General features: G+C 32.2%; 2 protein-coding genes and 1 long non-coding RNA gene across 4 annotated transcripts; 2 read left to right on the top strand and 1 right to left on the bottom strand.

The window, feature by feature from the left end:
* Window positions 1-349: 349 nt before the first annotated feature.
* On the top strand, window positions 350-7334 carry LOC732558 (pyridoxal kinase). The gene is made up of 13 exons (NM_001250013.2): window positions 350-572; window positions 685-787; window positions 1136-1229; window positions 1392-1496; window positions 1991-2074; window positions 2573-2646; window positions 2827-2891; window positions 3587-3650; window positions 4627-4692; window positions 5736-5792; window positions 6540-6584; window positions 6674-6727; window positions 6967-7334. Exons 1-13 carry the CDS (start codon window positions 436-438, stop codon window positions 7105-7107), a joined length of 1089 nt encoding a protein of 362 aa, NP_001236942.2. The 5' UTR covers window positions 350-435; the 3' UTR covers window positions 7108-7334.
* On the bottom strand, window positions 7286-11366 carry LOC102665867 (uncharacterized). The gene is made up of 5 exons (XR_419317.4): window positions 10662-11366; window positions 10481-10556; window positions 8894-9185; window positions 8470-8812; window positions 7286-8373 (listed from the first exon to the last, which is right to left on the bottom strand). It is a non-coding gene; the product is annotated as an uncharacterized lncRNA (long non-coding RNA).
* A 3242-nt stretch (window positions 11367-14608) lies between these two features.
* LOC100305440 (protein kinase) lies at window positions 14609-18829 on the top strand. 2 transcript variants are annotated; one of them, XM_006601657.4, is made up of 6 exons: window positions 14609-15111; window positions 16064-16389; window positions 16810-16945; window positions 17032-17174; window positions 17260-17383; window positions 18292-18829. In XM_006601657.4, the coding sequence occupies exons 1-6, from the start codon at window positions 15054-15056 to the stop codon at window positions 18663-18665; spliced, it is 1161 nt and encodes a 386-aa protein (XP_006601720.1). In that variant the 5' UTR covers window positions 14609-15053; the 3' UTR covers window positions 18666-18829. The 2 variants fall into 2 exon arrangements, with proteins under 2 accessions (XP_006601720.1, NP_001235430.1); NM_001248501.1 differs by lacking the exon at window positions 14609-15111 and having other exon boundaries at window positions 16138-16389; window positions 18292-18665.
* Window positions 18830-20907: the final 2078 nt, after the last annotated feature.

The raw sequence follows: 20907 nt of genomic DNA, 5'->3' as shown, positions 1-20907 counted from the left end.
TGTTTTTAATTCTTATATTTTTAGTCAAAATTAATTTTAGTCCCTATAATTTTAAATTAATAAATTCAGTCTTTATACTTTAAAAAATAAATGAATTTAATTTTTATTTAATCATTTAGTCATTATTGTATATGGATTAAATACACCTATTTTTTAAAGTATAAAGATCGAATTGATCTATTTAAAATGATAGGAAATAAAAATCAATTTTGATAAAAAAAATATATGAAAAAAATATATTTTATCCTTTTAAATTGACCCATTTTTTAACAGATTAAACATAAGTTAGATTGGTTGAATTGGGTTGTACAATTTTGCTACTTATACTTAAACAAACTTGTACAATAGTATATCTCAGTTACATGACAAAAAAATTCGAATCTCTTATTCCTTCCCGTGTGGTGGCAGTTTGGTAATAATACAAATTATTAACATATGAAAAGTGTCATCGTCATCGGAATGAATGTAGACGCAGCAGGAGTTGGCTGGCTCAACGTTGAACACTGTTCCATGCTGTTAAAGCCTCCGCTCTCACTCAACTTCAGATTTTCCCCACAAACGAGCATTTTCCGGTAAATCAATTAATCACTCTCTTCCGATTCTCAATTTTCTCAGCCTCGCTGTATTGGCTTTCGGTTCCCATTTCGTTTTCTTTTTCTTCTCTTTTTTCTCCCAATTTTCAAGGGCACGAAACTCGAGGAATTCGCGCATGGCGCCTCCAATCCTCTCGCTCGCTCTTCCCTCGAACACCGGTCGAGTTCTCAGCATTCAATCTCACACCGTTCAGGTTTTTCTCTTCAGCATTTTTTTTACCTCGATTGCATCAAATATTCGTTTAACGTGTCGCCGATTGAATGTCGAAATGAAGAATAATAAACTGCAATGTTGGCAATATTAAAGTCGATACTTATAGAGATGCTCTTAATTATATACATCAAATGCTTTGATAACTGATTAAATAGGGTGAAAAGATGTTAAGGTTTATGTGTTTTTATATGCATGTTGTTTTGGATTGAGAAAAATGGAATTCGTGATTTTTCTTGGCAATTTGCAGTAATCTTTGATGTTATTATCAATTGCATGCAGCTTGCTATGTAATTACCTTGACTTTGTGGCTGTTTGCTATTATTCTCAGGGGTATGTTGGTAATAAATCCGCTGTCTTCCCTCTGCAACTACTGGGATATGATGTCGATCCAATTAATTCCGTGCAGTTTTCGAATCATACAGGCAAGCTGAGTCTTTAATTTTTCATTCAGCTTCTCAGGACTCTGTGGCTTGATTTATGGTGTGACGCTGTCTGTCAACGTGAATAAGTTTTGGTGTGGTATGGTGTGCTTGATTAAGTAATTCTGCAGTTGTGGTTTGATAAATTTGATGGCTATAATGCAGGATATCCGACGTTTAAGGGTCAGGTTTTGAATGGACAGCAACTCTGGGATCTAATCGAAGGCCTTGAAGGAAATGATTTATTGTTCTATACTCACTTGCTAACAGGTAATTTAATTTTAAAATACCTCACGAACTGTATATTATATAGGTAAAGGAGGCAGTTGATTCAAGTTTTGCCATGATAGGTGGCAACCTGTCTTTCTTATTGAACTTTTTTTTGCAGCTCTTGATGAAATGCTTCAATTGATCTTACTGAAAGTAGATGAAGTGATTCTTTGACTGTCTGTTGAGTATCATATTCTTTTTGGATGTTGGAGTTCTTGTGTTCTAAAAAGTTTTTTTTTCCTTTTTTTTTTGGGTGACAAACTTAAGTTTCTCTTTTTCAATATCATTACTATGTATTATTGTTGAGCCATCCTGCAATATTCCCTTTAGTATTACAAAATTATAATTGTTATGCTATTTATGATATACTTTGCACACTACTGTAATATTGTCAGTCGTGTTCAATCACTAACCTGTCAGTTTGTTGCAGTTTTATTTTGTTCCCTATTTTCATTACTTCCTTTGTTCCCTATTCCAAATCCATGTATTTTCAGGTTATATTGGTTCAGAGTCTTTTCTAAACACTGTATTGCAAGTTGTCAGCAAACTTCGGTCAACAAACCCAGGTCTTTCGTATGGTGAGAATATTGAAAATACTTGGCATTTGTTTGATATGCCGCATAAAATTGCACTGATAAGTTATCTGATCCGGCCTTAATGTTTGTGTTTTCCTTTATCATTTTCAGGTTTACTTTTAAGTTTTAACATCAGACCATCTTATATTGACCTAGCTTTTATGAAAATGTTTAGATATTACTAAAAGGAACAATGAATGACAGTTTAATTCTTTATACATAAAGAGAGAAATTGAAGAAATAACTTACATCCTGTTGTAGCCAACAGGGACTACACTTTTTTAAGTCTCAACTACAGTTTGTGTTCCAGATAGCGAATGCAGTTTTGTCGTGATTTTTATTAAGTATTGACAACCGAAACCTGGGGAAAATGATTTCAATCTTTTTCTTTTTTGGGTGTTGGACACTTGAACCTCAAGCTTGTTTTTTTCTTTTTTTCTTTTTAGAAAATAAATCCATATATGTATATTTACATTTAATCAAATTGTGCTTCCTTGTCAGTATGTGATCCAGTGATGGGTGATGAAGGAAAGCTTTATGTTCCTCAAGAGCTAGTATCAGTCTATCGTGAGAAGGTATGACTGAAGTGAACTATTCTATGCCTTCACCTATAATTGAAGATTATATTTTATTGCTTAGTTAACAGGGTCCTATTTTTATAGGATGATACAGGCATACTTCCCTTTTGTGTATCCTATTTTTATTTGAGAAGTATATTCCTAGTGTTAGCATCTGAGTAACACACATTTTGGCAGGTTGTTCCAGTAGCTTCAATGTTGACTCCCAACCAGTTTGAAGCAGAACTACTGACAGGCTTTAGGTAATTATATAACAATTAAGATTGCATAATTTTTTTTCCTGTTCTATATGTTCCATATTGTTGGTTTCTTTTATCTATTGTATAGATTATAGCACATTAATTTCTTTTCCTTCTGTTCAATACAAAAAGTCCTTGACTAAGTTTTGGGCATAAAAGATTAATTTTGTTGAGATTAAGTTATGAACATAACTCCGAATGAAATTATTTGGAGTCCATGTGCTGCTGTATGATTTCAATACTATTGATTTGCTTACACTAGAGAAGGTTCCATTTTGAGCTGCAACTTATACATATTGATGCATTTTTGTTTGTGCGGGGTGTGGGTATGCCCATATTGAGGTAAAGAATCTTGGTAGTTTTTTAGGAATGTCCATTGCACGCTGTTGCTGTGCCATGCACCAAGGCATGCTGGCATTTGTTGGTTCCTTGGAAATATACTTGTGGTTTGTCATTCATGGAACTAATTGGGTGTAGAGCCAACACCCACCCACAAATTATCTTGTTATTTAGAATGTAGCAAGTGATTGAAAACATATTTTCATCAAGCAAAGGTAGTTTTGACTTTTGAGTTTTGGTTTTTCTTTATCTGTTATCACCACTGTTACAATCAGTTTAGTGCATATACAATCTGTTTGAGCATCTCCACAATATATATGTTTTGCCTTCTAAGTATTCAAGCTTTATACTCATTATAGGATTCAGTCTGAAGGACATGGCCGGGAGGCCTGTAGGCTTCTCCATGCAGCTGGGCCTTCAAAGGTTTGCTTTTATTGTTGTATGTTGAAAAATGCCCTTCTTTTTTGGGATCCTTGAAAACTCTTGGTCTAAACTTTCTCCTTTCAACATAGGCTGTTGTACTGGTCATGACTTTTCCCTTCTGATCCATGTCTGGAAACTGCTTATCACTGTTGTTGTTTTAATAGTCAAGGGCATCTGTTTTGACCAATTAGTCACAAATGTTTTATACTTTTCCATGTTATGCCAATTGATTTCTCGATTAAGTTTAAAACCATGTTTTGACTCCAATAGTAAAGAAAAGATTCACTGATCGGATCTGTTGGAAAGTATCTCCTTAACATTTTCTATTCAGTTCACTGTATATTGGGCTTTAATCTATTTATTTTTGCAAATAATCAGGGTGTGACTTGTATTGTTTTCCTAATTTCTTAGTTTCTTTATTTTCCTAGTATTTTAATATTAAAGATTGTAAATCATATATATATATATATATATATATATATATATATATATATATATATATATATATATATATTTAATCACGCCTAGGATTTTCAAAAGCAATTCAAGAAATCCTTTGATCAGTCTCATGTAGATACTGTTGAAGTTTCACTTTATAATTTGAATATGGGCCTGTTATTTTATAGAAAGCCCTGATATATGGTATACATAAAAAAATTGGAACTATTATTATATTCTGTAGAGTGGATGTCCAATTGGTCCTCGAAAGATATACGTGATATCACATCAGTCCTCCATTTATAAATATTGGTCCTTCAAGATATATGCAACATTGAATTGGTCCTTCAATGCCACATTTTTGTCATCAATTTGGCCCTTAAAATGACATCAAAATGGTCCTTTAATTTGAAGGAAATCCAGTAGCATTAATTCATTTATTTCCATTATAGGATCAAAATGGTCCTTCGATGTCATATTTAAGTGTCGATTAGGGTCTGTTACTCTCAATCATTTAGCTGATGTATATGCTCTTCAGGTCATAATTACAAGTATAAATATAGACGGGATTCTTCTCCTCATTGGCAGTCATCAAAAAGAAAAGGTGAAATAAATGCTGCTTATAATGCTTTTGTTGATTGTCATATTTTTGTTTCTAATTTCAGATATGTGATATGAAACTTTGGTTTTTAACCATGCCGAATGACGTCGTGTTATCCATGTAGCCGACTTCACCTAGTGGGATAAGGCTTTGTTATTGTTGTTATTGTCAGATATGAGTGATAATGGAGATCAAAATTACTAAATTTTCATAGTTATCTTGCATAATATGTTTGCATATGGCTTGAGCATTGACAGTGATTTGTAAAATTTATTTTCCACAATTCCATAATTTTCTGAAAACCACACTGACCTGAGTGGTTCAACCAAAAAGGTGGTGAGTGGTGATAGTTAGTGCACAAACCACATCATTATCACATTGCAGCTTGCAACAGTATGCTGAAGTAAAATTCAATGTACATGCATATTGGACCTGTTCCTCCCATGGGAGAAGTACTTGTGTATATGCACTTTGAGAGTAATACACTATTCATGTAGGAATGTAATGTGTCTCTGCATAATCATACAAGCTATTGAATTGAATTTAAAATATCATTAATGTTTGTATATGTGTCATTTCATCAACTAATAGTCCACCATTAGTATTTTAATAACAATCTAACAAGAGATTATTTTATCGCATTCTTAAAATCTCTTATGAAAGAAATTGAAAATTAATATTTGTTTCCCGATTGTCCCTGACTTCAAATTCTGATATAATTATTGTTTGGGCATTTGTATTTTGTACATATAAAATAGTATTTGGTTTTTCTATATTTTAAGTATAACTACTTATTTTATCATAGGTAGCGTATCAAGTGAGAACAATTCTCTTTTTAAGAATGCATGAAAAACTGTTTTTGTCTTTGGATCATTGTTTATTGTTTAATTGTTTAATTATATACATTCAGTGGTTAAGTCTATACTTCTCTACATCCTTCATCCACTTTTTAAATTCTATATACTCAGATACTCAATGATGATTTTGTTCTCTACACACTGTGCTCTCATGGTAACAACCTAACTTGTTTTATCTTTGTCCAACAGGGAGAGCCTCCCAGACAATTTAAGATTGTTATTCCAAAAATACCAGCTTATTTTACGGTATGAATATTCCACAAATACTTCTGTTTATATATGGTTTTGCCAATATTCATCTTTACAATTTTAATTTATTTTTTAAAGTGAATGGCAAAAATTTATTTGGTGTCAAGCATGGGTAATTTCAGCTTGAATTATTCAATGATTTTACATCTGTAATCTATGGAGTATCAAAGAATATGTCACTTTATTTCCTTAAATAGATCTGAGCTGCATGATCTCCTGTTCACTAGCATTTAGAGCTCCAATAATCACCTTTGCTTTGTTTTCATTGTGTAAAATTTTAAAAACACCATGTATTTCATTTTAAAAAACTGCATCTTAATTGCAGTAGCTATATCTTTATGTCCTTGGGAAAATAGAGAAGAATGCAGTGGTTTAGGGTTAATCTTCACCATAAACACCATGTAAACACTATAGCAAACTAGCCACAAAAAAATTTCACCCTTTTATCATCATTGCCCATGTAAAGCCTTGTTTGACTGCCACATGGTTCTGCATGCAAAAATTCAGCACAGCCAACAGGACATATTACTTTAATTGCTATTAAATCTTAATCTGTTTAACCTGGTGCTTGTTAGACAGTAAGAAGTTTATCCAAAGCCCAAAGGGGATAAATAGGAAAAAAATCATTCAAGAAAATTTTCAAAAAACCAACTTATAAATTTATTCAATAAAGTTCTTTAATCCATTCTGTTTAGATTCAAACATTCAATAACTAGAACCTTAACTATGTTCTTATGTTTGTAGGGAACGGGAGATCTCATGACTGCACTTCTTCTTGGTTGGAGCAATGTATTACCTTTACTTAAGAGTTATGACTATTGTTTGGTCTTACTAGTAATTTCATAATAGTGATAAATATTTGTCTTTATTAATTTCAGAAATACCCAGACAACCTTGAGATTGCTGCGGAACTTGCAGTGTCAAGCTTGCAGGTATTTATTTTCTTGATGTGTGCCATTTAATCTTATTATGTTTTTTCTTCTTCTGATATTGTGCAAGTACTTTTGGATTAACAAAGGCCCTCTATCATTCAAAATATTTTGACCAATTTATTACTTCTTACTAGTAACATTAATTGAGATTTTTAGACTCTGGCATTCATGTTGTGGAATGAGCCCCCAAGTTTTAGTAACAGATAATTAACAGTTCTGAGGTTCACCAATATGTGCAGGCAGTTTTGCACAGGACACTCAGTGACTACAAAAGTGCTGGACATGATCCTGAGTCAACCAGTTTAGAGATTAGATTAATTCAAAGTCAGGATGATATTTGCACCCCACAGGTAAAACTTAAAGCTGAAATATACAGCTAAGTTGGTGATACGATTTGAACATGTATGTATTTGCCTGTATTAAATTTTTTTGAAAGGACATCAGCAGTTACAAGAAATTAAGAAGAAAGTTGCTTCATTTGTTTCCTATTTATTGATCAAATATAGAAATTGGAAAGTTATTAAAAACTAACTTTATTATTTACCAATATGACCCAATTATGTTGGGTTTGGTAAAGGTTGAAATAAAGAATAGCTAGTTGAATTTATTATTCCCTTCTTTACTGTCTTCACAATTTCATATCTAATGATTACATCCCAACTTTGGTTGATATTGAGAAAGTAAAAGAAATGTATTATACAAATATCTTTGCACTGACATGGAAACATGAGATTGAATTGCTAATTTTGCTACATGTTTTTCACTAGGTTGAGTTGTCAATTGAGTCTAACTAATAAGGATTCTTAAACTCTTGCACTGAGTTTGGACTGTATATTTAATGAGCTTGAAGTTTGAATTTCATCTTTGTTGTATGAAAACTTTTGTGGTGATATTTTCTTTTATATATTTTTGAGTTTTAGTGATAATGTTTGAAAATTTTGTATAAGAATTAAAATATGCCGAGCTTAGATGTGAAGGTGGAAAAATGGATATATCTTGTCTAATTTTCTATATTGGCATAAAGTTCTTAAAATTGATTTGATATGCTTTCTTATAATTTGATGGCTTTATAGGAGAACTTGGTTATTAGGCTATTTCTAAACCGTAGTAAAAGAGCTAAAGTTAAAAGGCAATGAGAAATGACATTGATTTGTCACATGTATGCATTCATCATCACATCAGTTGGCATCCTCCATGTGGATGTTAATTGTTCAGGTCCATGATATGGGAAGAAAACTGCATCATATTTGATGGATGGAATTCATGATGATATTCATGTATGTTGGCCATAGGAGATGGTTGATGACCATATTTGCTAGTTGATGACTCTCCAGGGAAGTTACGTGCCCATTCTTGGTTCTCTAAGCCAGCATAAATAGTTTCACTATTCTCTAAGCCAGCATTAAAACCCCATTGGGGTCCCCAGTGATTTTCGCCAAAGGGGGGAATCATATACTGATTTTCATAGTCACTGTGATTATTTATTAATTGAGCTTGGTTATTGTTCTGATCACCGTTGTATCCTGCATCCCATATCTCTGCATGCTTGCCAAATTTGGCCAACTTCTGGACCAAAGTGGATGGGTTGACAATGCCTGTGACAATTGCCGTTTGCTCTTCTGCATTAATGTCTACTTTACAGACACCTGGAGATAAACAATGGAAATTGGTTAACTTACATCTTCAACCTGCACATGTGCAATTAGAAACTAAACAGGGAAATAGAATTCAAAAGGTATTACTTTTAAATTTTCTTCTGTTTTGTTTCCCCCCCTCTCTGACACCATTCTTACTGGCCCAAAGCTCCAAACATTTACATCAGCACTCATCCTTTTCCGGCAAATTTACGGCAGAGGGTCATATTTATAAAGTATTTATGGATTAGGGTCCCTTTTGAAAGAAATTGCAGGGGGGGTCTGTTCTGTGTTGGATGCCGCCAGTTGCATCAGCGGTTCGGTTCAGGTGGTGCCGGCTGACGTGGCTGGGTGCCGCCAACATCAATTGCGGTACAGCGTGTGCCGCTATTAGCACCAGCGAGACACTGGGCAACCCGCTAATGCCAGTGGCGGGACATTTGCAACAGACCTGCATAATAAAAAAATAAAAAATCAATTAAGCTTACTCGTTGTTTTGAAATAAAGTGATTTTAAATTGAAGATTGTTTACCTTGTCCACTGCTTATGAGGTCTTTGCATGTATCATCTAAGCAATCTGAAGCCTCATATGTTGAAGAATTTAATGGATTAAATCTTGCATTGGCTTGTTCATAGCATGACTTGCATGTATCATCTAAGCAATCTGAACGGCAAATGCAGTAAAAATAAATAGTGCTCCGAATTAGTGCCCCACCAAAGCATGATGAGATTGAGAATAGTGCTCCGAATTGGCTTCACACATGTGGTGTTGATCCTTCTACACTGACCTGTTCCTCTTCCTCAGCATTATTATCTCAAAACACCTGCACAACACAAACACACACAACCAACCAATTTCAAATCAATTAGCCACACCCGAGAGGAAAAAAAATCAAAACTTTAAATGCATTTTACACTGCAAGTGCAAGATTCTCTAGAAACCCAGGAGAGAAAAAACATGCAAATGAAGAAACCAATAATGGAAGCCAAAGCCTTTCATTATTTCATTCCAACCCATATACTCCAAATGCAAAAAGTGAATTAAAAAAACCCCAAAAAACAAAACTTTTTTTATGCCATTGAAAGATGAGTGAGTGAGTGAATGTACCAACTCCCAAGTGAAGTCACCACACTAACTAATCCAGAGTGAAAATAAAAAAAAAAAAGAAGCTAAAGGGCACAATCAGTGAGATGAGGTATGAAGAAGAAAAATCTGAGGGAAAGGAAAAGAAAATCATTAACCCACCCAGTTTTCTCTCTGTGCAATACGACTCCTCTCTCTTCTTGCATAATGTCCCGCCATTGGCATTGGCGGGTTGTCAAGTGTCTCGCTGGTGCCGCAGTTGGTGCTGGCAGCACCAGCCACGTCAGCCCTTTCTTGCCACAGTTAGTGGCGGCACCACCTGAACCGCTGATGCAAATGGCGGCATCCAACACAGAACAGACCCCCCCCTGCAATTTCTTTTAAAAGAGACCCTAATCCGTAAATACTTTATAAATATGACCCTCTGCCGTAAATTTGCCTCATTTTCCCTTTAGATCTTTTTCTGCACAAGTAACCTCTAATATGGTATTTTTTTCCAACTTTTTTCGGCTGTAATCATTGTGGGTTGCTCTTTAGCTTTGATCATGGGGGTGGAAAAACAACTGATTTATGCATGCACCCCAATTTGCCTTGAAAACCATGTTTGTCATGACTTCCAACTAACTGACGAGAAAATACGAATAAAACATAAAATTGCTTCAAGGAAAACGCTTTTTCTTTAGTTTCCAAGTTCAAAATCTCCAAGTTACTTAACCACCCAACATGCAAGAGTTTTCATCGCCACGAAGCAAAGGAAAACGGATCTTATTGAAAAATAAATGAAAAATGCATATACCCTTAAAGCTTAAAGTACCAATGGATTGTAGGACTCAATTTTCAATTACTATTAGTCCATTATAGTTTTTGTAATATATTTTATTGCAACTTTTTTTTTCCCACTTCTTTTTGCAGGTCGTATTGTGAATGTTTACAACATATAATATATGACATGAAAAGTTTATACATAATTGATTCAATAGTTCTTAGAGGTGAATATAGAACTTTGACCTAGAGAAGAAGAAAATTCGACCTTACCTTCAATTTTTTGGAGTACTTTCCTTACTTTGTTCATGCATCCTTGACAGTTCATCTGTGTTTTAAGAACAAACGTCTGTGCAAGCGAAATACGAACATATATCTCAGATTAAATGTAAAATAATTGGTGAGAAATGAAACAAAATGTTTACAAGGCCGAGTGACAAGATGCGGCGGGTACCTCGATCTTTATTAACTCGTAATCACTTGTTGACATTTTTTTTATGGTGCTTGTGGCTAGATATCAGAAAAGAATGCTTGCTTCACTGCACCCTTTACGAATTGTGAGTGCTAAATTGGAAAAGTAGATCAAATGGGAACCAACGGCCAGTACTATAAACTCGCAAGTTTCTAAAAATCAAAACAAACAAGAAACTCACAAGTTCTGCCATGGTAGACAGAGATAGATGTTTGGAAAATTGTGATTCCACTGGGTTTAGAGCACTGGCTATTTTGTCAGGCAGAGTCTACATGCTTGTCATGTTTTTATTCCTCCTCTTTAGTTTACAACGATCCTTCACATTGATCTTGTGATACAGTACAGTCATACCCCAGATGTGCAAGTCTTGGGACGTTTGATCCTTCCAAATGAAGAATACTTACTTTCTTTGCAAAAGAATTCTATATAAAGCCAGAAAAATAATGAGGGTCATAAGTAAATCAAATCTAACAGATTACTAAAATTTAATTGAATGAACTAAAATTCGTAAAAGTAAAAAAAAAAAAAACTCTAATTTTAGATTTAGTTTTAAAAACGTATCTAATTAAACTTAAACTGAAATTACAACACACACATATGTATAAAATTATTATTATATCAATCATACTTATATTAGTAAAAAAATTATAAAAGTATCATATTAATTTATTTTCTTTATTATTTCATGGTCTCAAATACATCATCAGTATGCGTATTAGTTTTATTTAGCCATTTTTTTAAATTTTTTATTTTGATTAATATATATATAACTTAGATGTAAAAATAATTTTTCAGTAATAGTGGTTCATTTTTTAAAAAATATTTTTAAATTGATAAAAATAAGCTATTATTTAGAAAATATACTTGGTCAAATGTGTATTCACTATTCTATTGTTAAAGGAATCACTTTTTCTAATTTCAATTGAAGTTTTCAATCCTTCGGTTTTTGATCATCAAAGTTTGCAAATTACAAAACACGCAGAGAGAAAGTGAAATCCTTCAATTCCTCATTTCAACAATACTTTTCCCACAATGATCATCCTTATCGTTGTTCTGGTAACGAGAAAGTCAATTTTGAGCTAGTATGCATGAATCGCAACAAATAGACTCATTCATAATTGTAAATTTTAAAGTATGGGCAATTAAAGAGAAGATTTTCGTCCTATATCATTAGTTAACCTAGATTATTTGCGACCTGCTAAACCACAAAAAAAATAAATTATGTGCCTCCTGAGAGTGAGGACCTAGAGTTAGGAATAAAAATGGGTCATACCGCCCATCAAAGGTCTTTAGGCCAATTTGTTTCCAGGTTTAGTTTGACTTATTTATTATAAAAGTCAAATTCATTTTTTTAAAAAAATATATTTAAATAAAAAAGTCAAATTTAAACTTTAAAAAAATCTGTTAAACCCGTCGGACCTGTTTAATATATATATTAAAATTTTCCTTAGTTTTTATTTCTTATTTATTTTATTATTTAACATTAAGACTAGATTATCGAATGGAACATATGATATTTTACGTACCTTGCTTATTTTGTTTACAATATTTTGTTGAATACTTAAAGTGCTCCAAATATAATTCTTCTTTGGATAGTTGTGATTAATGAATTTTAATCTCATATTAGTGTGTTCTAATTAATTTTAACTTATTTTTTTCACACACAAATTAAAAAAGAAACATGTATCTTTTTTTATATTAAATTTAAAAAAGTATTATACAAATTCTTAAAATTTTATTATATAGTCGTTAAATTTTCTTTATATATAATATTTATCGTAAAATAGACTTTTTTAATAAACTCATAGGTCTAGCTATGCTTTTAAATAGACCAAGCTTATAAAAGCTTTATATTTTTAATTCACGTCAAGATTATGCCTAACCAAGCCTTGTCGTGTTTCCACCCTTACCTGAAGTGATAAGGCAAGTTTCTTTCTTCTATCAATCTCCATCTCATGCCCTAAATTAGGATAAGGTGCCCAGCAACCGCAACCAATATAATGGTAGTATAAGGCAAAGAGGAATATTATTCTGATAATATTTTTTGTATCTTTTTGTCACATCATCTTTTTTATTATTTTATATTTTTTTCTTTTTATAATAGTTCTAAATTTCCTATAATGTCTTTTGATTAATCGTCTTACTTATTTTATGCGATAAATATTGAATACTTTTATGTTTTAAAATATTAAATGTTAGAGGAGTAAGTGATACTTGTTAGATTGAGTTGAATTTAATCTAATTTTTAACCTAATTTAATTAAACTTAATTGAGTTAAATTAAATTAAATTAGTTTTACTTTTTATTTTTTTAGTAACTCAACCGGCCTTAATTAGATTAGATTGAGTTGGTTTATCATATTGAATAATTATAAAATAATCATTACTTTTTTAACTTTAGCAAAACCTCGTAATCAATAATTAAATATTGCTTTACTGCTTCTTAATTATACTAATTGCTTCAATATTTTACAATTCACAATTAGTTATTCAAAATCATCAAAATTGTTTTATAAATTACAATGACCCAATCTTCAAAATCAAAATAAATTATTGTGACTTGCAAATAAATAAGAGTGAGAATTTAGGGGTGTTTTTTTTAAAATTATTTTATTACACACAATCTTTAACATATCACACAAAAAACATTAGGTAAATATTATTTTTTATTATATATTTATTATGTGATTAATTGAATTGAGTTTGATCTTATTTAAAATTCATGAACTCATTATTTAATTCAATTTTAATTGAATTCACTAAGAAAATTCCAACTCAATCTATAAAAATGTAATTGAGTTGAGTTGGACAAGGTTATGAGTTAAGCCCAACCCATTTGCACTCCTCTTAAACTTTTTTTTTATATATTTAACATTTTCTTATAAAATATTAAGAAGATTTATTGATATTTGTATAAAGATATATGGTTTGTATAAAGATATATGGTTACTCCATTATAAAAGACGTGAGAAAGTAAGCCACAAATCCACAATAGCACTGCTCCGGTCACGGAAGGGGCACATATTAATCTCTTGGTTTGACTTCAAACTTCAAACCCATTAAAATAAAAACGAAACTGATAAGCCTCGTTACGTACATTTATTTAATTATTACTATGATTACGACAATGTTTTCCAAATAAAATCTTTCTGTCCCCTCGATAATTTAGTGTAAAAAAATAATCTAGTTAAGCATTTTGCCCTAACTTATTTTATAAGATTAAAAACAAACAAACAAACGTGCGTTAGTGTTTTTGGATTGAATTCTGAAAAGTAATACCGAATCTAATGGTCTAAGCGTGTATGGTTATTGACTTATGATGGTGGTAGTTGCGTCAACTTCCTCTAGACTCTATATATATATAATATTATTTGTTAGATTTAAATATAAATAAATTTAATTAATTTTATCTTATTTAATGTTATTATTTTAAAATATCTTTTATTTAATTTTATTTCTATTTTTAATGGTTTTTTATTTATGATAATAAGTTTCAATGAAAAATATTTTAGAAATATTTTTATTTGAGATTAATAAAATTAAATAATATCAAATAATTTTCTTAATTAATATTAAATTAATTATTTTTCCTTATATAAGAATCCACAACGAATATTTACTTTAAATTAATTTATAGTAACTTATAAGCACGTGCAAAGAAAAATATCCAAATATATTCGAATTCTCGAATATTTTGGCCAATTCAGATGTATCATTTTATAAAATCAGTATTACATCATTTTTTTTAAGATTACTCTTAATCAATATTTAATAAAAATAATATATAGAAAAAATAAATAAATCATTATTTAAAAATAAAAAATATAATAAAAGTTATCTAAATTTTTTTAAAATTCAATAAATTAATTATATTCCTAAATACTCCAAAAGCTCATGGTTGTAATATGAAACGGAATAAAAAAGCAAGTCAATGCAAAGCAATAAATATGTATGTGGGTCTTCTCTTTCCTCCAAGTGGTTCTCACACCAAACTACGGTGGCGGCCAGGACAACACCGTTCTGATTAGTTCTTCTCTATGGTCTAATAAAGTGCAATGAAATTTCCAAGAAAACAACCCCATAAGGCCATAACATAACATCATTCACACCAAAACTTTCCAACACAACTCAATAGTACTCTTGAATTTTGCAGATACCATTAGTCCTTGCCTGACAGCTATCTTTCACGTGGAAACTTTCTTGCTTTCACACTTCCATACATACATACTTGCTTTCTTTCTTCTCTTTCCAAGTCTTTCTTCTCTGTTCCAAATTGAAAACTTCAACTTGTAGCTGCATCTGGTTACACTGAAGAAAAAAGGAGACAAGACGTTTTTTTTTTTTTTCTTTCTTTCTTTAGCTTAGCTCTGGGTTCATGGGTTGCTTCTTTAGTGTACCTTCAAAGATCAAAGCTGAGAGCCCTCCACGTAATGGTATCATTCTTTTTTTCTGTTCTTCCCACCTTCCTTTTTTTTAACTTGATCAGCTTGTTTCTTAACTCTGTTTGCTTATATTGGACTTTTGAATGCTCCAACTTTGTTGGTTGTATGCGTTCAATGTTTTTGACTCACAAACACCACGGAAGACTTGCTTCAGATGAAAAATATATGATGAGTTATGTACATCCAAAGCAAAATAGAAAGACTTTGGATCAATTGACACCAGTTTGTTCTAGCTTAATAAGTGATCTTTAATTCGAGTTTTTGTTGTCTATAATGGTCCTATACCAGAATTGCGAAGATATGTGTGATTATTACCCCCAAAAGAAATAAAAATAGAAACACCCTGATAACAAATGCAACAGATTTATTGGTTTGATTGAGGAACTTGGTCTAAAAATTTATTAAACTAATGTCTCCCATTACCCATAAATAGCTTTCAATTGAGTTTTTCTTTCATCTGCAGTGTCTCAACCGTGAACTTGGATCCCCTGCACATTTAAAGGAACTAAGGATTCGAAAATTGTTAAATTCAGTTCAAAAGGATAAGCTTATCATGCAATAAAATAAAGTTAACGGATGTGATTTATAAAGTTCACAAGAGAACTCGACGATCGTGATCTCTCCAACCATTGCTTTTAAAAGTTAAAAGTAGACAAGAAAGAGTGAGAAAAATTGATAATAGAGATTATTCCCTTTTTATTTTTTGAAGAAAAAGCTTTTGTAGTGTAAGATTGCAATAATGTTACTCCTCAACTTCTTTTCTTATGCTTTAATTTTTTACAAAAAGAAATGATGAAGTGTAAAAGAGAAGTGTATGAATTAAACTACAGCAATAACATTACTGAGATGATTAGTAGAAAAATTGTTTCCCTCCCTGAGTATGTCTATAGAGTGCTTATGTATGGCCTGTAGTGAATCCATGTTTCTCTTTTGATATGGGCAGGTTTGAATTCAAAGGATGGTAGCAAAGAAGAGAATGATTTGAGTTGTTTAAGCAGCAAGGTGTCCTCTTCAGCTATGCTTCTAACTCCTCAAAGTGAGGATGAGATATTGCAGGCCAGCAATTTGAAGAACTTCACATTCAATGAGCTAAGAACTGCTACAAGGAACTTTCGTCCGGATAGTATGGTGGGCGAAGGTGGGTTTGGTTGTGTGTTTAAGGGGTGGATCGATGAGCATACACTTGCCCCTACTAAACCAGGGACAGGAATGGTCATTGCTGTGAAGAGGCTTAACCAAGAAAGCAACCAGGGGCACATTGAATGGTTGGTGAGTGCCACTTTTCACTTGGCATGGCCTTTTACGCTTTGGAACTTTGCTCGGTGTTTGGAAGTTTAGTGGCATAAATTTCAAGTTAGTTTCAAGACATGTTTCTTGTCACCCTTGTTTTTTTGTAATGTATATAGTAAATTAAGGAGTGCCAGTAACATTCTTTAGCACAGTCCTTTCAACACTTTGTGTTATTGGTTAAAATTTATTTCAATTACAAAGTTATGAGCGGAGCTCATTAAATGAGAAGTGAGACCTCCGAATTTTCATGATTTCCAATAAATTTCAACTAACAATAAAAAGTATGTTTAAAAGAATGTGTTAGAGAGTATGTTGTTAGCATTTTTTCTAGCAAAACAGATGCTGGTAGTTTAGATATTTATTGTGAATGTTGTGACTGATTAACTTTGTACTGTGTAGACAGAAATCAACTACCTGGGGCAGCTCAGTCATCCTAATCTTGTGAAACTAATTGGTTACTCCTTAGAAGATGATCACCGGATTTTGGTGTATGAATTTGTGGCCAAGGGTAGTTTGGATAATCACTTGTTCAGGAGTAAGTTGCTTTGTGGGTTGACTTTGTTTACTTGTTAGTACCTTAAGCACTTCAAAATCTCATATCTACCTATGTTTCTGGATCAGGGGGTTCTTACTTTCAACCACTCTCTTGGAACATCCGTATGAAGGTTGCTCTTGATGCTGCTAAGGGTCTTGCATTTCTTCACAGTGATGAAGTAGATGTAATATATAGGGACTTCAAAACTTCCAATATCTTACTTGATTCTGTAAGTGAATCACATTGATCATACTAGCTTAAGAGATAGATATTATTAGTTAGATAGGCTTTCTAAAATTTCTTTTTGTCAACAGAATTATAATGCAAAACTCTCTGATTTTGGGTTGGCAAAAAATGGACCCGAAGGTGATAAGAGCCATGTCTCTACAAGGGTAATGGGCACCTATGGCTATGCAGCTCCTGAGTATATAGCCACAGGTATTTTAAATCTTCTTCAAGTCAGTATCACATTTCATCCTATGATCATACCTTGCATTAGTCGATATTCATTTAAACTTGGGGGTTTAATGCAGAAACCTGAATAGTGTGTAACCAAAATGTTGATTGTACTTGCATTTCCAATATGTTTAGACTAATAGGAAAAAGTTGGTCTGCATCTGTTCAATTTAGTTCTTTCCGCGTACAACTTGAGTTTTTGGAATATTGGTGCATGATATAGTATCAGAGCATATATAACCAAGTGTCTTCCAATAAAAAGCTAAATTTCAACACAAGTGGACCTCTACGTTATCTTCACTTCAAATCTAAAGGGAACTTGAATGTAGGGATATGTTATAATATGTAATATTAATCATTCACATGTCTTCACTTAACAACTTGAACTTTAGGAATAGTAGGTGTATGACAACCTCCTGCTTTCCCAATTAAAAATTGGAGTTTTCTTAACTGCATTTAGATTTCTCATGCTCTCCACAATTCAACTCAAATCCAGAAAGTAACTTCAAATTTCAAAGCCTTAGCTTGACCTGAACCTCTCATTTTAAGTAAATTAGTTACACTTCCCCTCCCCATCTATGGTGTGCTGTTACTCCTCTCCATAGTAATCATTAATCTCTAAATCAACAATCACTGCAGAAGCTCACAACAACAGAACCAAAAAGATGAACCCACAATTGCACTCCTAACTATTTTCCCATTGTCTCTGATACCCTCTTAGAATTTGAGTTTAGACCTAATTCAATGCCAGATGATAGCTTATTAAATGAGAATCATGAAGTGAGAGTTGTTGAACACTTATATATACTAATTTTGCCATATCATTAGTCAATATGGGATCTCCAACAAATGCACTCCTAACCTTTTTCCCATTGTCTTTTTTTGTGAAGGTCACCTAACCAAAAAGAGTGACATATACAGTTTTGGAGTTGTTCTTCTGGAACTCATGTCAGGGAAACGTGCACTGGATGACAACAGGCCAAGCGGGGAGCACAGTTTAGTTGAATGGGCCAAACCACTCCTCACCAACAAACACAAGATCTCCCAAGTTATGGATGCTCGCATAGAAGGCCAATACTCAAAGCGCGAAGCAAAGAGAATAGCTCACCTTGCAATTCAATGCCTATCTACAGAACAGAAACTTAGACCAAACATAAATGAGGTGGTGAGATTATTGGAACATCTTCACGATTCCAAAGACACAAGCTCAAGCAGCAATGCTACTCCTAATCCAAGCTTATCTCCTTCTCCTCTTCGTTCATAGGAGAGGAAATACATGAGACCTATTACACATATTTTGCATTATTTTGAAGTAATATAGAGATGCCACTTTGTATGCCATGAAATGAAAGCATGCCTGGTTGTTGTACAGATTTTGGTTCCTTAATAGTTAATACTAGTAAAGAAAATTTATTTCTTCCATTCTCACATTTCTTTCTACTATCATTCTAAGAGCATATGTGGCAAAATCTGAATGAGAATTGCAGCAAGAAACTTAATAATAGGACATTAATATTGATCTGTTTTTTTAAATGACAAATCTTGCACATATTTAGCTTGCATATTCTGGCATCTCACTGAGTATATGCTAGAGCTCATATACATTTGTTATGGACACTCCAGGAATTTGAGTTTCTCTAACTTGTGTATTCTTCTGGGAGAAACAGAAGATAAACAACAATCAAATGAATCAGGCGAGGACACGTGTTAGATTTGGTTCTTGACAACTAGGGAACTAACCAATAATGTTCATAAGCTATTTTATTAAAAGATTAATGACACTTTTTTTTTCCTATACCATCGCCAATGTCTAATTTTAATTCGTCAATGTTTTTTAATTAAATTTAGTCCTTCAGTTTTTTATGACGCTTCTTTCAATATTTTGAGAAGGCAATGAAATGTTAAGGTGATACATGTTCTTCATAGCTAACATTGGTGTCAAAGGCTAAGATCAGTCCACATGCAGATTTGGATCCATCCTCCAGCTGAGCTTTAGCTATCTTTGTTTGCTGAGACTGCCAAGAACTTAGTTTAGTCGTTCGATCCTTTCTCTGTTTTTGCTATTTTCCTCCACACATTTTACCAATCAAAATGTCATAATTTACTTAGTAAATCCTTATGTTTTTTGAAACTCAAACCTTGTTCTTACAAAGTTCATTTCATCAAATTTTCAATTTCTGATTCAAATTATCTTGCAACCAAAATCAATCTTAAATCGTAATCATTTGAACGTAAAACATGATTTTAAAGGTGTTAATAGAAGATAACCAACAAGAAGACTTAACTGTAACAAATAGAAAATAGGGTGACTGTGTTTGTGTTTAGCATAATTTTAGATGAGTTTTTTTATACTCTACCAAAAAGAAAATGAGTCTCTTCATTATGCTTGTTAGTATGATAATATCATTGCACACTTTTGAGGTAAATATATAAATATTTTGAGGGTAAAAAGAAAATAAAATATAAGAAGCTAGTGTCTAAAAAAATGTTGCTTATTCTAGTATCTTAGAAAATGCAACAAGCTATAAAAAAAATGTCTATCAAATACTATTAATATTAATATGATCAAACAAGTTTATCAGCTAATAAAAAAAAGTTAATAATTAGCTAAAAATGTTTGTCAAAAATACATTATAATTTATTTCATAGATTGTAGATATACAAGCACTAACGAATGATAACAGAACTAAATTATTTGATAAATTTTGTTTTTTCACAAATTCATAATGATTGTACAAACAGGTTTAGTATTTGGCATGATCTATTAGCTACTATTAGGGAAGTGTTTCATAAACACTGCTTCTGGGTAGCTTCAAAAAAATTGGTGTAGTTTTTCTTGTTGAAGTGGCTGATGTTATATATGTGATTTAGTTTTTTTTTCTTCACTTGGGTTTGATAGACCAAAACCTCTGTATCTTTCTATTGTGCGCGTGGTTTCGTAGGAACGTTAATTTGTGTTTCAGTTTGCAATGTTATGCTCTAGAATGCTCCCCATAATGTACTTAATTATTGATAGAAATTGTCGCTTGGACTTGGTTTTGTTTGAAAAAATTAAGAACGGTTTGATTTGAAATTTTTTCTTTTTATAAATTATTGTAAACTTGCTACCTTTTTTCAAATACTTGTATAAGAATGTGATGTTTGAATTTCATTATATCTTGTATAAAATTTAAAAATAAGAAATGGAGTAAAAATAAAGTGATAGTACTATTTTTCATCATTTATAAAAACTGAAAATGTATTTTTTTAAGTTTTGCTTGCCCAAACGCTCGTGCACGTGAATGGTTTCATTTTCAACCAAATTCTGCAATGATCCACGAGCATCATCATGAGTGCCAATGCCTTCAAAATTTGACTCTTGGTCTTGGATCCCAAATTTCGAAATTCATGAATCTAGAAAACCACCCTTAAAGTTGGTAACAACACGAGACAAATGATAAACACAATTAAAATAATATCACCATATTATTCATGTTGCAACTTGAGTTGTGAAACTAGATATGACA

The sequence above is a fragment of the Glycine max genome, chromosome 18 (assembly GCF_000004515.6).
Source record: "Glycine max cultivar Williams 82 chromosome 18, Glycine_max_v4.0, whole genome shotgun sequence".
NCBI classification, from domain to species: Eukaryota; Viridiplantae; Streptophyta; class Magnoliopsida; order Fabales; family Fabaceae; genus Glycine; species Glycine max.
This window is presented reverse-complemented; position numbering and strand designations above follow the sequence as displayed.

Excerpts from the sequence above, each read along its gene's own strand:
- LOC732558 (NM_001250013.2), top strand. The coding sequence starts at position 436 with ATGAAAAGTGTCATCGTCATCGGAATGAATGTAGACGCAGCAGGAGTT. Across the intron at positions 2,647-2,826 it reads TATCAGTCTATCGTGAGAAG|GTTGTTCCAGTAGCTTCAAT; the intron begins GTATGACTGAAG and ends ACATTTTGGCAG. Across the intron at positions 6,585-6,673 it reads TTCTTCTTGGTTGGAGCAAT|AAATACCCAGACAACCTTGA; the intron begins GTATTACCTTTA and ends TATTAATTTCAG.
- LOC100305440 (XM_006601657.4), top strand. The coding sequence starts at position 15,054 with ATGGGTTGCTTCTTTAGTGTACCTTCAAAGATCAAAGCTGAGAGCCCT. Across the intron at positions 15,112-16,063 it reads TGAGAGCCCTCCACGTAATG|GTTTGAATTCAAAGGATGGT; the intron begins GTATCATTCTTT and ends TGATATGGGCAG. Across the intron at positions 17,175-17,259 it reads CCAATATCTTACTTGATTCT|AATTATAATGCAAAACTCTC; the intron begins GTAAGTGAATCA and ends TTTTGTCAACAG.